The sequence below is a fragment of the Xenopus laevis genome, chromosome 1L (genome assembly GCF_017654675.1).
Source record: "Xenopus laevis strain J_2021 chromosome 1L, Xenopus_laevis_v10.1, whole genome shotgun sequence".
Classification (NCBI taxonomy): domain Eukaryota; kingdom Metazoa; phylum Chordata; class Amphibia; order Anura; family Pipidae; genus Xenopus; species Xenopus laevis.
The window spans coordinates 30,989,702-31,005,306 of record NC_054371.1 but is presented as its reverse complement, the minus strand read 5'-3'; the positions used below and the strand labels follow the sequence as shown (position 1 = coordinate 31,005,306).

At 38.3% G+C, this 15,605-nt stretch overlaps 1 protein-coding gene across 2 annotated transcripts in view; it reads left to right on the top strand.

The window, feature by feature from the left end:
• Positions 1-15,605, top strand: part of LOC108698048 (protein FAM184B) — a 45,800-nt gene that overhangs the window by 11,724 nt on the left and 18,471 nt on the right. For both annotated transcript variants that reach the window (XM_041588192.1, XM_018228872.2), the window contains exons 2-4: positions 8,325-9,089; positions 11,271-11,406; positions 11,488-11,639. In XM_041588192.1, the coding sequence (XP_041444126.1) occupies positions 8,325-9,089; positions 11,271-11,406; positions 11,488-11,639 (1,053 nt within the window). The remainder of the gene's footprint in view (positions 1-8,324; positions 9,090-11,270; positions 11,407-11,487; positions 11,640-15,605) is intronic.

Genomic DNA, 15,605 nt, shown 5'->3' with positions numbered 1-15,605 from the left:
GTTTATGTGAGGTTGTTGTGTAGTTAAATTAAAGTGGAGATATATGGACACCTAAGTGTATTTCTCCAAGTGATATATGAATGAATACAGTAAATTCTCCTGTGCACAATTAGTTGCTCTTGTGCTTTGCTGGATGTCAGTAGGTCAGTGCTGGTATTTGCTTTAGAAAAGAATGCAGAGCACTTAAATTATAGATGCCTGGAACAAAACCTTCAGCTTGTAGATGTGAGAGCTATGATTTATAATTAGCCCCATTCATCTCATTCTTGAGCCTTACAGAACTTTCCGTTTCTGTGTTACTGCCACAGAATTTTGCAGTGCAGACACCATTTGGGTGGGGGAAAGACTTCTGCTGTCTCCGGTGTATTTAAATAAATAAAATATTTTGCTTTTTTTGGGGCTGAACTGACTAAAAAAGAATCATGATGGTCCATTTGCATCTTCCAACAGGCATCACAGCCAACAGGACAAGCCATACATACTATAAATATATCAGCTCTTTAAAACCTCATAACTGTGGACAGCTGGAGTTCTCCAACTACTAGTGTAGGGTTGCAGCATCTGATGGCACTGCTGGAGTTAGTGGGTCATTTGGGTGCAGGCAATCGGATGTGCAACAGGTTCCTGTATTGAAAGAATGCTGAGACTTTGCACTTCTGTTCTGCCATTGCCATGACCTAAATCACCTTCATCTAGCTGGACCGTGTTTCTGTTCAGTTCCTTCAAGACTGGATAGACAATATCCTATATACTGTACATTTATTCATTTTCAGTTCTTGCAGTTGCAGCTTCATTGAGCACTTTTTCTACAGGCGAAAGGAAACCAGGACAATTAGAGCATCTCCCAAATATCTGGCACTTTTTGAAATGTTTCAAAAAATTCTAATAGAACAAATGCTTGAATTTCCTAAACGCTTTTGCATTCTACTGGCTTTCTTGTTTTTTCCTAGTTATCTCAAATATCAGAGGAACAGGTTTGTACATTGCAAATATTTACTATAGATCTAGAAAAAACACATATAATCAAAGAGTGTAGTAGATAAGTATTACATGTATTTTAGTCTCATGTACAATATAACAAAAACACATATAACTAAAGAGTGTACTAGTTAAGTATAAAACAAAAACACATGTAACCAGAGTTTATCGTTTCAGGGTTCTCCAATGACCTTGAATGCTGTTGACTGAAATCAGTGAACCAGCCTTTGCTATAGATCTTCTATCCCAACCTTGAATTAAACCTATTAATAAACTGATTGATTTTAGTAGCAGGTAAAGGTTGGATTTTAAATAGAGTTGTAAATATGTTATTTCATTTTAAAAGGACCAGTCATTTCTCTTCTGGTTCTTCATGCTCATCACTTGTCTACTAGTTCTTTCTTTATATGTGTCATATCCAGACATATCCAGATCTGTGCAATGTATTCCTTCATTGAGAATGAAGAGCCTAATTGAGCCTAGTTTTCATTCTTGGTTATTTCTTCATATCTACATACAGTATATAACTGTAGCTTGCACTCAAACACTCCTTTTGTCTTTTAACAACTTGAATGTATATTTTAAGCAACCTGAATTAACTTTGCAGACATTACTAGTGATTTCAGATGCTTAGTATACCAACCCAAACTTGTATACATCACCCACACCTTCCAGTATGGCTGCAGCACTTTTGGGAGCAATCAAGGACTCTAGGTGGCTTTTCGTCTTTCTGTGTCTTATTGTTATTTTAATGTTTGAGTTAAAGATGCAAAAAAAACTACTTGCTAGCCATACTCATGTGTCCTTATATCCTGGTTGAGCTGTAAGATCCAGTTACTGAGGAAGCAGCACAATATCACATTATTAGGTAGCTGTGTAACTAATTACTCCAGGAAGGAGAAAGCAGCTGCTTGAAACACATAACATATTAAACCCCTTACTTCTTCATGTAACAAATATGATAACTAGGTATGAATACATCTTGTTTTTTTCCACTCAAGAAACCCTTAATAGGCTTTTAAATTATATTTCATGTTCTCTGGAACTGAAGAAATGTTTGCTTTCTCTGTTTAAAACCAGGACCATCTGTTAAATTCATAACTTGTCAACATTCTTGGCACGAGCCATGACTAATGTCAGTCTTTTAGCTAGAACATTACTTGACAGGGCATGTGCCTGCTCAGGATTCTCTGTACAGGCATTATTTTACGGTAACACAAAGTATTATTTTACTCATTGGTTTTAGAGGAAAATTAATGTGACATTCAGGTTTTCAAAAGATAAACATCTTCCCCTACATAGCAGCTGCTTCTTACAAACAATATAACCAAATGCTAAAAAATCCCCAAAAAAAGATAAGAAATAGAAAAGAAGAATAAAATCCAAGTAAATTTGTAGACAAATTACTTCCACATTCTAGATATAAAGCATTTGCCATTATGGTATATACAAGTAGGGAGGGTGCGGCTCATGATTTGGGCAGGGGCGGGCCATGATGTCACAGGGGCGGGTCAGTGACATTGCAGTCGCATGGGCGGGGCTATGCCATGGTTATCAGCGATTGGCTGATCGCCATGTCAATCAGGGGAGATGCTGCCTTGTTTTCCTTTTTGGAAAACCGGGCAGACTGTTTTGACTAGGGCTGCCCTTCTAAAAACCAGGCTGTCCAGGTCAAATACGGACAGGTGGCAACCCTAATACAAAGACTTGTTTAATAGAAAATGTAATAGTCCATCATTTAACCAAAATTCGAACTCCTCTATTTTTGTCCATGCATTAATTTCTTGATCTTGTCTTTCCAAAATGTAATGCCTAATATTATGATCACCATAATACAGGGACCTGTTGTCCTATGACAGCGAAAAGAAATATCTGTTTCTAAATAAATTTTTGGTGACAAACAGATTATGTGACGTAATTGGAGTACCTTGGGAGAATTATTTAAGGAAATGAAAGATTATTTTTAAGATTATTTATGTAAATCCATTTTTTTTGCTTCTCTTAAAAATTAAATACTATTTCAGTTAACTTCCTTATTATATTTTTCCAAACGGTGTCATAAAATTAATGTGTCCCATGTTCCCTAAATCAAGGAGTTCAGGGCAATATACACTGTGTGATTCTGGGCATTTTTCGCCTGAATGTGTAACAGCACTACAGTCAGTCTGGAATAATTCCTCACTGATTGCAATTAGTGTAGCCTATTCCCCTGGGTGAACTCACTAGTCAAATGATTATTAATTGGATACATTTCAGCTTAACTAAGTAATAATCACCTGACCTGCAAGTACACCCATGCTCCGACTGAGGACATTAAAACCAATAAAGAGTAATTCCATGAGTTTTGATGACAATCCGTGGAGGTATTTAAACTCTTGGAACGAGAAAGCACCCATCACATTATGCAGCTTTAGCCCTAAAAAAGTAGTCCAGATTTTCAATGATTCTGATCAGCACATGGTGCAAGTAATCAGTGTGCCAAGAAAGTTTGCCCCAAAATGTGCATGACAATGCAAGCACGGCCTTGGATTCAGGGGAGCGTCTATATATAGGCACTCAAGGGCCTGTGCCTAGGACGGCAGCTTTAAGGGGTCTGCCCTTGGGTGCCTAAATAACTGATACATTATTTAGGCAGAAAATGCCCCACCCGCCACCACGGAACACTTACTGCTGGCGGAGTTGGGGTGAGGGCAGGCCCAGACTGGCAATCTGTGGGTTCTGGCAAATGCCAGAGGGGCTGCTATAAGGTGCCATAGAAAGTCAGTATTTAGTGGGCTGGTGGGGGCTGTTTGGGCCTCTATGTGGGCTGATTGGGCCTCTGTGTACCTGAAATGCCAGGGCCTATTTTAATTCTCAGTCCGGACCTGGGTGAGGGGTGCAGGCCTTGGAGCATGGTAGGACAGAAATAACGTAAGACCGAACGTGACATCACGCACACCTGTGCCCTGCTTGGATTATTCCTAGCATTGCCACCTTCAGGACAAAGAGGGTAGACCTGTGACATCAGTGGGCACATTGGTGACACTGAAGGGCAGGTAATTGGCATTTGTGTGTGGGCCTGTGGCATTTGGGGGCATGTTGTAGTGCTGGGGATGGGGCTATTATGTCACATGCCGCATGGATTAGGGCGATTTCAGTTTATTGAAGGAGGTTCAAACCTGGCTGTCCAGTTCAGAACCAGACCAGGTGGCAACCCTAATTATTCAGTAGATAAACATGCAATCTGCTAAACTAATATATTTTTATCTGACCTGAGCCACCAAGGGACTGTGTGTGCTGCTGTCTAGGATACTCAGTCGCTAATAATAACATTCCCACTCTCATGTAGCTACACATCATTAGTGAGGCTCCAGTTTATTTAAATAAAAGCAGTGATTCACACCTTTTAGATTAGATTTTTATGTGCAACTTGCAGCAGATCATAGACCATAGCAGATACCTGTAGGTAAAGGGAGGATTAAAATGGAGAACTAACAAATAAAGCAGCAGTTTTGATGCCAGCGACATTTCTGAAATTATCCCTCTAAGTAAAGTCCCTGTTGGAGCAGACATAGAGGAATGAATATTTTCTTTAAATTACACCTCACAAGTCTATAAACAGCGTATGGAATGCAGTTGGACAGAGTCTGAGAGCTGCTGCTGATATAACGGCTGGAGAATTCCCCATGTTCAGACTGTGGATAAAAAGGGAAGAAGACAAACTGTCTGCTGTGAACTAAATTCATCCTCTGTGTTTATGCTCTGACATATCAGCAGCCTTTCCTGCAGTAGTGGAGAGGGTCTGTTATGTTATTTGTTATCCTAGTGCCAAAATACATCGACACACATTTATGGTGTTAATGTCCAGGTTTGATCATTATTTTTAGCATCCATGCACCAGATATTCTCCTACAATATATGTGCACAGGTATGGGACCTGTTATCCAGAAAACCCCAGGTCCCGAACATTCTGGATAACAGATCTTTCCATAATTTCCATACCTTAAGTCTACAAGAAAATCATGTAAAAATTAAATAGACCCAATAGGCTGGTTTTGCTTCCAATAAGGATTAATTATATCTTAGTTGGGATCAAGTACAAGCTACTGTTTTATTATTACAGAGAAAAAGGAAATCATTTTTAAAAATTCTGATTATCCGGATTATCTGTGGGAGACGGCCTTTCTGTAATTTGGAGCTTTCTGGATAACGTGTTTCTGAATAACGGATCTCATACCTGTATACAGGTATGGATCCATTATGTGGAAACAGTACCTTGTGCTTTATCACAACTAAGATACAGGCAAAATATTTTATTGGGTTTATTTAATATTTACATTATTTTTAAATAGACTTAAGGCATGGAGATCCAAATTATGGATAGATCCCTTATCCAGAAAACTCCAGGCCCGAGCATTCAGGATAACAGATTCCATACCTGTAATAGCACATGCCAAATCGAATGCATACTGAACGGCTATGCCTTTACATTCAGACCTTTAGTTGCGCCACCAAGTTGTAAAACACAATTAATATTCTGCTATCCTAACAGATACTGTGCAATCCATCCTGAAAAGTCACTTGTTATTCAAACATAACACCCTATACACACAGGCACTGCTGCAAAGAATTTCAATGTGAGACCATCTAAATATAGCAGCAAAGTAGGCTGTAATTAGAAGTCTAACGCTGCGTGCAGCTGCAGATCAGCCTGTTTACTGGGGTACGTCGTGCTCCATTTTTTGTTCTGGGATATTTAGGGAATATATATTACATTTTTAGAATCAGTATTCTATTTTTGCTTCAATATATACATGAATGCAACTGCTTGGTATTTTATAAAACTATTGAATACACGGATACAAGTTGATATGTCAAATTTTGTTAGGATAGTTTATACTGAGCCAGATTTGTTCTTCATTTCTTGTAAGAGGGTTTTGATCGGGCGCTACCTTCATTTTTCCCACATTGCCCAGCCTGCTGTTAAACCTGTAAGCTACATAGACAATATTTGCTTACATTTCAAACCACAAACTGCTACAGGTATGGGACCTGTTATCCAGAATGCTCGGGACCTGAGGATAATGGCTCTTTCCAAATATGAATCTTCATACCTTAAAAGGGTTATTTACTAAAAGCCGATGTTATCTAATTTTTTGAATAAAGAAAGCTCGACCAAACTCCCATCCACAATTTTACCTTATTTATCCTTAAAATAACTAGAAAGAAATCGGTTTGAGGAAAGACTTGATATAACCGTTGAAAATCCGAATCATATGTCTTTTTTTAACTTTTTTCCCGAATAACTCGATTTATAGGGGATATTGTCTGAAAACCCCTAATTATAGATAGGGACAACCGTTATTGATTTATACATGACTTCGACAGGTTTGAGATGGCAGATTTTCAGATTCTTTTTGCAGACTCGGGGTAAAATAAATCTCAAAAAATCTTTTTTTCCCATAAAACATATGAGTTTTTGCCCCAAAACGCCCGACCAGAAAAAAAATCTAGTTTTAGTAAAAGTCTACTAAAAAAAATAATTTAAACATTAAAGGAGAAGGAAACCCAGTGGGCGCAAAAACCCTCCCCCCCCCTCCCCTGTGTTGCTTCCCCTCCCTCCAACCCCCTGGCCTACCTGTCCCACTGGGCAAATACCCCTAACTTGTTACTTACCCTTCTGTGCAGGTCCTGTCCACGGAGTTCACAAGCGCCATCTTCTTCCAAGCGATCTTCTTCCTGCTTTGACCGGCGCATGTGCAGTAGGAGCATTTCGCCGGTACGGATCTACTGCGCATGCCCAAAAGTGACGTAGTAAAATCGGAAAACTTGGTGACTTTTGGCGCATGCGCAGTAGATCCGTACCGGCGAAATGCTCCTACTGCGCATGCACCAAAACGCCGGTCAAAGCAGGAAGAAGATCGCGTGGAAGAAGATGGCGTCTGTGAACTCGGTGGACTGGACCTGCGCAGAGGGGTAACTAACAAGTTAGGGGCATTTGCCCAGCAGGACAGGTAGGCCAGGGGGGAGGAGGGAGGGGAAGCAACACGAGGAGGGGGGGGGGGTTTGCGCCCACTGGGTTTCCTTCTTTAAATTTACCCAATAGGATTGTTTCTGGGATCAAGTTCACGCTACTGTTTCATTACTACAGAGAAAAAAAGAGATAATTTTTAAAAATGTTTAATTATTTGGATTAAATGGAGTCTATGAGAGACAACCTTCCCATAATTTGGAGTTTTTTGGACAATGAGTTGGATAATGTATCCCATACCTGTATTTGTCAATATTGAACATCTGTCCCACTATCATGTACAAATTGGTAGGAGTCTCTCTAATGCTGACCTGACCTACTGCCTTGTTCTATCTTGTATTCCTGTGTCAGCAAAAGTATAATGCGGTTTAACCGGAAAGACTGTGGGTGCTAAATCTCCATACTTCATGATTGGGTCTCTTTGGAAGCAAGGAGGAGTATGAAGTTCTAATCGTTATTACCTTATCATGCCATTACTTGTTCATGGTGGTACGGTTGGGGACAAGGGAGTTGGTCAGTAGTAAGTCTCCTGGGGAGACCATGCTCTGAGTACAGTTTGGGCCCAGTGTAATCTTAATCTGCCACTCCAGCCATATTTCATCATCAACAAATCTATGCATGGTAATAATGTCAATGGACAGACCAAAATGTAGGTCAAACAGACAGTGTTCACAGTTAGTGATGGGTGAATTTGTCCTGTTTTGCTTCACCACAAAATTGGCAGATTTCCCGCAAAATGCACGAAACAGGCGAGAAATTCGAGAAACGCGTATCCTGATGCTGCCATCAATTCATGGGTGTTGAAATTGAAGCAGGCGACATTTCCGACTGCGGTGTCATTTGACGCACATTAGTCAATGGGCATCCGTTAATTGACGCCGGCATCTAAATTGATGCCAGCGTAAAAAAAACGTTGTCACCGGTGAGTTTTCACTGCAATTTTGCCACTAATTTGCACCTGCTGAATACATTCGCCCATCACTATTCACAGTAACAATATTATTTTTAATATAAGGAGTTAAAATCTTGTCACTGATATTGCTGATGGGATCGCTGCAAAGTGTGTGACCCTACACCAGAATTTGGCATGATATTGGTATGACCTGTCCCAAGGGTCTTGAATGAGGGGACAAGAGGTTTAGGTTCAAATCCATTTTCTCCATTTCAGGTTCTTTCTTTTGCAACCTGCTCACAAGTAGGTTATTGGGAGACCCTGATTATTTGTTCCCCTAGCATGTGAGTGGGACAGAAGGTGTAAAGATGTGACTGTTATTTTAAATGCATGCCACTTATGTGTCCTTTGTTCTAATGTAAATATATTCTCTTTTTATTTTAGGTGATATATGCATTAAACCTCAAAGTTGACGAATATGAGTATAATATCCTAGCTCTGAAAGAAGCCCATCAGGATGAACTTGATCTTATTTCCAATGAGACCAAGGAGAAGTTTCTTCATTATGAAAGCAAAATAGGAGAAGAGCAGCGTCTGCACCAGCGCATCCAGAATCTCGAGGAGTCCCTTGAGAAAAATAACATGATAAAGGAGCAAACCTTGGCTGAGTTTACTAAGTACAAAAGGCAGATGGAGGAATGGGAAATGAAGACTAAATCAGAACACAGTGAAAGGATCTCAGTAATATCCAAGGAGATGCTGTCAATGAAAAGTGACTTTGAAACCAAAATTAAGCAACTGACAGATGAAGCAGATTCTCTTAAGAAAGAGTGCAAGGTGTCTGAAAGAGATAAAGCAATGGAGACATTGAATGAGAAACTGAATGCAGAGGTACAAACATTAAGCCAGGAAGTGGAGAACCTTAAAAGCCATAACCAAAAACTTGTAGAGGAACATGACCTGAAGATCAGTAAACTGCACACTAGTTACAGCAAGGAGAGGGAAAACCTGAGAAAGGCTCTGCAGCAGTCAGTGACGGAGATGATCAAGCAGCTACAACAGAAAGAGCAGGAACAGAAGAGATGCTCTCAGGCCAAAGAGGCAGCCATGGAACAAGAACTCAAGCAGCAAAAGGATGAAATACGGATCAAGGAACAGGAGCTTAAAGACATGACTAAGCATTTGCAGAAGATAAAAGAAAGGATGCAGGTATTAATATATATCCCTTTAGCCAGCAAAATTAGGACCACTGAGACAAAATGAGTATGTCAATGCAATGGGTCTCTGATTAGTGATAAGCAAAAACGTTTTCGCTGCAAAAATAACTCCCATATACTCCAATAGGTGAAAAAAATTGCCCATAGACTTCAATGTATTTTGGCACATTTTTGCGGTTTCTGAATTTCGGTGAAGCAAAAAGTGTCAGATTCTCCCATCACTATCTCTGATCAATTAAACTGTTATTAATTTATTAAAAATGTAACAATTTAATATTAACAATTAACTATTAACATTTGTGGTGGATTTTCATTAGGTTTATTCGGGGGGCCCATAGGAACAAGACATGGGCGGGGGCTGAACTTTGGTGAGTTGGAGATGAAATCGAGGCTGGGGTGATGCCAGGTGTGCATGGGGCAGGGCACTGCCCAGGGCCTCATTATTTACACAACTGAATTAAATGTTTAAGTATATACAGTATATATAAAGAAATTACACATTTAACAAAGGAGTTACATGTCAATTCGTCACAATTCATTGGACACCATTCTTTTCCATTGGGTGTTACAACTACAAATGAATCCTTACCACTTCAGATTTCTTTGCAATTTTACAGCTGTAAGATATCACTTTCAGTAGCTATTGCACTTGGTGGAGGCTCGTGTTGGATATATTGTAAATATGGTGCAGAACGGATCAGCTATCACTCTTACTCCATCTGTAACTATAGTCTGTATCCACCCATAGATTATGATAATGAGATATCAATCTGCCCATTAAATCTACCCATTAAAATTATGGCTCTGTTTTAATTCTTTAATATTGTTTTTTTACTGTCCCGCGAGTGTATGAATTCCTTTCTTTATCACCCTTTCTGTAAAAATGTATTTGTGTTGGCAGCTCCACTAGAGCAGAAATGTGTTCCCTATAAAGCTCTGAACAATATAAATATGAAAGTCTGTACCATATTAATTATTAATTTGCTTCAGTTCAAAACATTTGGGGCCATATGGCTCGTAATTTTTTGCTGCAAAAAGTCTGAGATTTGTAATACAAATCATAGCTCACCCCGATTCACATGTTTTTGATACACGTACTAGGTAAGCCCTCGCACACCCTTTAGTTCAGATAGTTACCCCCGGTGCCCAGTGTTTGGAGGATGCGGCAACCTCCGAATTCCAGCAAGAAAAAACTCACCGGCAAACAAGGAAAACCCTTGCCAATACTTTTACTGCAAAAAGTAAAAAATGCAACGTTTCAGGGCTCCGCCCCTTTCTCAAGCATATTTTTAGCCATTGGTTGAACTGCAATAATTTCTACATGAATTAACTTATTGAATTTAACTTGAAAAAACACACTACCGGTATCCGTTATCCAAAAAACCCAATATCCAGACAGCTCCAAATTATAAGAAGACCTTCTCCCATAGACTCCATTTTATCCAAATAATCCAATTGTTTAAAAATCATTTCCTTTTACTTTGTAGTAAAATAGTAGCTTGTACTTGACCCAACTGGAAGCAAAACCAGCCTATTGGTTTATTTAGGGGGTTATTTACACAACCTCACATTTTTCTGGTTGCGCTTTTTGGGGCAAAAACTTTTCCATGAAAAAAACCTCGAATTTTTGAGATTTATTATACCCCATGCTTCATAAAGCCCAAATCCGAAAATCTGCCATCCCAGACCTGTCAAGATCATGTATAAGTCAATGTGCTTCTCCCATTGACTTATACATGACCTCGACAGGTCTGGGATGGCAGATTTTTGGATTTGTGCGGTACGTTTAGCCAGAAAATCCAATAAATCCTGGGCAAAAAACCCAAAAATTAAGCAAATTGGGGAAAAAGTTAGAAAAATAACATACAATTCAGGTTTTCACACAATTTTATTGTGTTTTTTCCCGATCTGATTTATTTGAGTTATATTATTAATAAATAAGGCAAAATCCTGCTTTTTTTTATTTTAATTATGAGATAAAGTTGGATTTTAGTAAATAACCCCTTTAATGTTTACATGATTTTCTAGTAGATTTAAGATACGAAGATCAAAATTACAGAAAGAGTCGATATCATATATAAAGTAGATTTTGTGATGACAGTAATGAATTTTGTTTAAAATACTTAAATAAAATATTTATAGAACTTGACTAATGGGTTGTTGTTATTATTAGGACGTGGAAGTGCAGTTGCAACAAAGAGACCAAGAAGTGATGGAATCAAAGTCTAAACAATCACAAGCAGAAGATGAAGTCTCCGTTGCAAAAGACAGACTGCTGCAGCAAGAGAATGCAATTCACAGCCACATAGGTAGTACTGATGGCAGTATACAGTTTATGCATGTCTCTGTTTCTGATGGAAAACAATAACGTGGATTCTGTGTTTTCACAGAACAGATGAAAATGATGGCAAGTGCACAAACAGCAGCTGCCAATGAAATTGCAGAGTTAAAGCGCCAGTTGGTTCAGCTGCAGCAGCAGAAAACTCCAACCAAAACTGGAGCATGCAGGAAAGAACACTCAGATTCCTTCTCCTCAAAACAGGTTGTGCTTGTGTGTGTAACTGTAGTTTAGTGTGTAGTCCTGCAATACATAGGGGGCAGGTTTATTCATTTCATTGCTTTTCCGCAATTTAAATAAAACATTTTTTAAAAAAATATTTGAAACCTTCCAAGATTTTAATTTTAATTTAAAAGTTTTAGCAAACAAAAACACAGCAAAACATGAACAGGAAAATGAATAAATCTGCCCATAGTAGTGGAAAAATTGGTAATAATCAGGGCTGGAACTAGGGGTAGGCAGAAGCAGCACATGCCTCAGGAGTAATAGTGGGGGCGCCAGGCACTACCTCTTCTGTAGCTTATCCCTAGCCTGGGACTTTGCTCCTACTTTGTTTTAAGCAATCCCCTACTGCTCTAGGTAGCGCTAGTAAGAGCACTCGCTCCCGTGTGTGCATCCCCTGGGGCATGCAGTGGGGGGGGAAAGTCAAAGCCAGGTGGGTTGCCAAGGGTGCCCGGTCATGGTAATAATGTAAAAAAAAAAAAAGAAAAGTACGACAAGCCTTAGTTATGCCGCCCATTGTATGTAGATTCTATCATACTGACTGCACTGTTCTGTACTTTTTCGTTTCCACGCAACTTGTCTGTTGTCATCTTATTTTTGCTTGCAGCTCAGACCACCAGCCCTGGTTAATTAAAAAATAAATATGGCCCATGTGCATCAACATATTTTATGACAAAGGATTTTTTCAAGGATTTGAATGGCTTATATTCGATCACATGGTTCCAACCCAAAAATTTGAATACTACTCAATTCTTATTACATTCGTACGATTAGAATTTTTCTCCCGTAAAAAAACCCTCAAATGTCAGGAAGGCTATTAATATCTCCAAATGGCTCAGCGGACCTCTGCCATTGACTTGTACATGAACTTGGCAGGTTTGAGGTGACAAATATTCGAATTAGGACTGTTTCCATGGTTGAGGTGTGATAAATCTCACATTCGAATTTACATTTGAATAGGGGGATTAAAATAAGAATGTATGAATTTTTAAAACTGGAAAATTCTAATTGATTATTCGACCCTTAATAAAGCTGATAAACCTGCCCCTTGGTATGATGTAAAGAGTCTTATTCTGAGACAATTTGCAATTGTTTTTCATTTTTTATTATTTGTGGTTTTTGAGTTATTTAGCTTTTTATTCAGCAGCTCTCCAGTTTGCACTTTCAGCAATCTAGTTGCTAGGGTCCAAATTACCCTAGCAACCATGCATTGATTTGAATAAGAGGCTGAAATATGAATAGGAGAGGCCTGAATTGAAAGATGAGTAATAAAAAGTAGCAATAAGAATACATTTGTAGCCTTACAGAGCATTTGTTTTTTAGATGGGGTCAGTGACCACCATTTAAAAGCTGAAAAGAGTCAAAAGAAGAAGGCAAATAATTCAAAAAGTAAAATGAAGACCAACTGATTAGAATTGGCCGTACTATAACATACTAAAAGCTAACTTAAAGGTGAACCACCCCTTTAAAGGTGGTGGCAGCAATATATTTCAAAAGCCAGCTTATTGTATATGTATGTAAAGATATTCACTTGGAAGCTTTAGGGGCCCATTTTCGAGTGAAGGAATAGAGGAAAAATAGTTCGAATTTCGAATGTTTTTTTGGCTACTTCGACCATCGAATGGGCTACTTCGACCTTCGATTCGAACGATTCTAACTAAAAATTGTTCGACTATTCGACCATTCGATAGTCGAAATACTGTATCTACAGGCCAATGTTAGCCTATGGGGAAGGTCCCCGTAGGCTTCCTAACAATTTTGTGATCGAAGGATAATCCTTCGAACGATGGATTAAAATCCATCCACGATTTGAAGGATTTAATCGTTCAATCGAAGTTGAAGGATTTCAATTCGGCAGTCGAATATCGAGGGTTAATTAACCCTTCGATATTCGACCCTAGGTAAATTATGTATCATTCATTTTCCTTTAAAAAGAAAAAAAATGTAATGAAATGATTTTGGCTTCCTGATGTCTCAGAGTGTAAGACTTGGTCAGATATCCAAAGAATCGTCCAGAACCTTAAAGTATACTATACATTCAGAATAATCACGTAGCTGACACATAGTTAAAATAACTTAAAAAGTGCAAAAATATGAACTGCAGAATGTTCAGTGACAGATAACGTAATAACTAAAAGGGGTGGAATGTTTAAGTTAGGAGAACTGGGCTGTGAAAATTTACATTTTTCAGGAAATGAATTTCTTATCAGGACATGTGTATCTTCATTTATTTATGGTCAATATGAAGAGCTCTGTCACCGAAAAGGAGATATCATCTTCTGTAATTGAAAAGTTTCATAAGGAAAGATATTAAAATATGAATTTCTCTGTCAAGAGGAGGCGTTTGGTAGTTGTTTTTCATGACTAGAGAGAGATGATTTGGAAACCTCTGCGGAAACATTAATTTCCTGGGTTTTATCATCATTATATCTGGCCATCTGTCTCATTGTCCTAGAGAAGAATGAACTTTTTATTGAAATCAGAATTTAGTTGTAGAGTTTAAACTGATGACTCAAAATTGATAACCTAAATGAGCATGACATTGGTCTAATTATTCATATTTTCATTAAGAACAGGGAAAAGAAAGTGAAACAAAAGTGATACAGTTCATATAATTATTATGAAAACCCTAGTTTGCAATGAAATTCCTACAAATAGGGGGTTTTATATCAAAATCTGAATTTATCTTTTATTTTGTAAAATATACTCTGACCAAAATGTGCATGGGTTATTTCCCCTTATTTACTTTCCATTTTCCCTAAAAATTCCAGTTCGGAAAAAAACTCGAAAAAACTGTGAAAATCGTATGAAAATTTGAATCGTACAAATTTTTCGGATTTTTGCCAGAAAACCACAAAATCTTTGGATTATTGCACGAAACCCAGAGCAGATCAGGATATCTTCGGGACTTCTCCCCTTGACTTATATAAAACCTCGGCAGGTCTGAGATGCTGGATTTTCAGATTCTGACTTTTTCCATCCTCGGGGTATAATAAATCCCAAAAAAAAATTTTCACCAAAAATTTGGATTCTATAGTAAAAGAGTTTTTTTTTCGAGTTTTTGGCATTCAGACTTAAAAAACCCTCATAATGTCATAAAGATACCGGCACACACTTTTTTGCTACATTGCAGGAACTTCATTGCACCAGGCAAAACTTCTGGGGGTAGTGGCATGAATAGGGGACCATGGGCCCTGGTGAAAAAACTGAACCAACCCGGGCCCAACGTGGGGAGGCTGGCCTGGGTGCATTTACACCTGCTGCTCCCCTAGGGGATCAAGTGAATTGTGGGAAAAAAACATTGCATCTATTTTGTGCACGCTGTATCTTTCTTGGCCCCTGTAGAAAATGAGTCCTGAAATATATTTTAGTAGCTTTAGGTCAGGGTACTCCACATTACATAAAGTCCCTCTTATCCAAGCCTTCTAGATAATAGATCTTATACTGTTAATGCCAAATTTCTTACTTACAGGCTGATTTACTAAAACTTGCATTTATCTAATTTTTTTAATGAAAATAAATCCAACCAAACACAATTGTAACTCATTTATCAACAATTTTTCTCAAAAAAATTAAGAGACAATAAATCTAACGTTTATTCATATCACACAATTGATGCTCCAAAAACGTGATTTTTTTTTCAAGTTTTCACTGCGAAAACTCAACTTTTTTGCATTGTGGAATGAAAATCCAGAATTTTTTCAGATTATTCAAGGCAGATCATCATGTCAAGAAACAACTTCAGGGACATCTGCCATTGACTTCGACATCGACAGATTTGAGATGGCGTATTTTTGGATTCAAATTTTTAGCAGCTTTGGGGTAAAATAAATCTCTAAAACTTCAATTTTTTTTCCACGAAAAATTCCCCCCTAAAAAAGTTTTCCCCCTAAAAACATTGTCCAGAAAAAAATCAAGGTTTAATAAATGTACACATATATGATCATG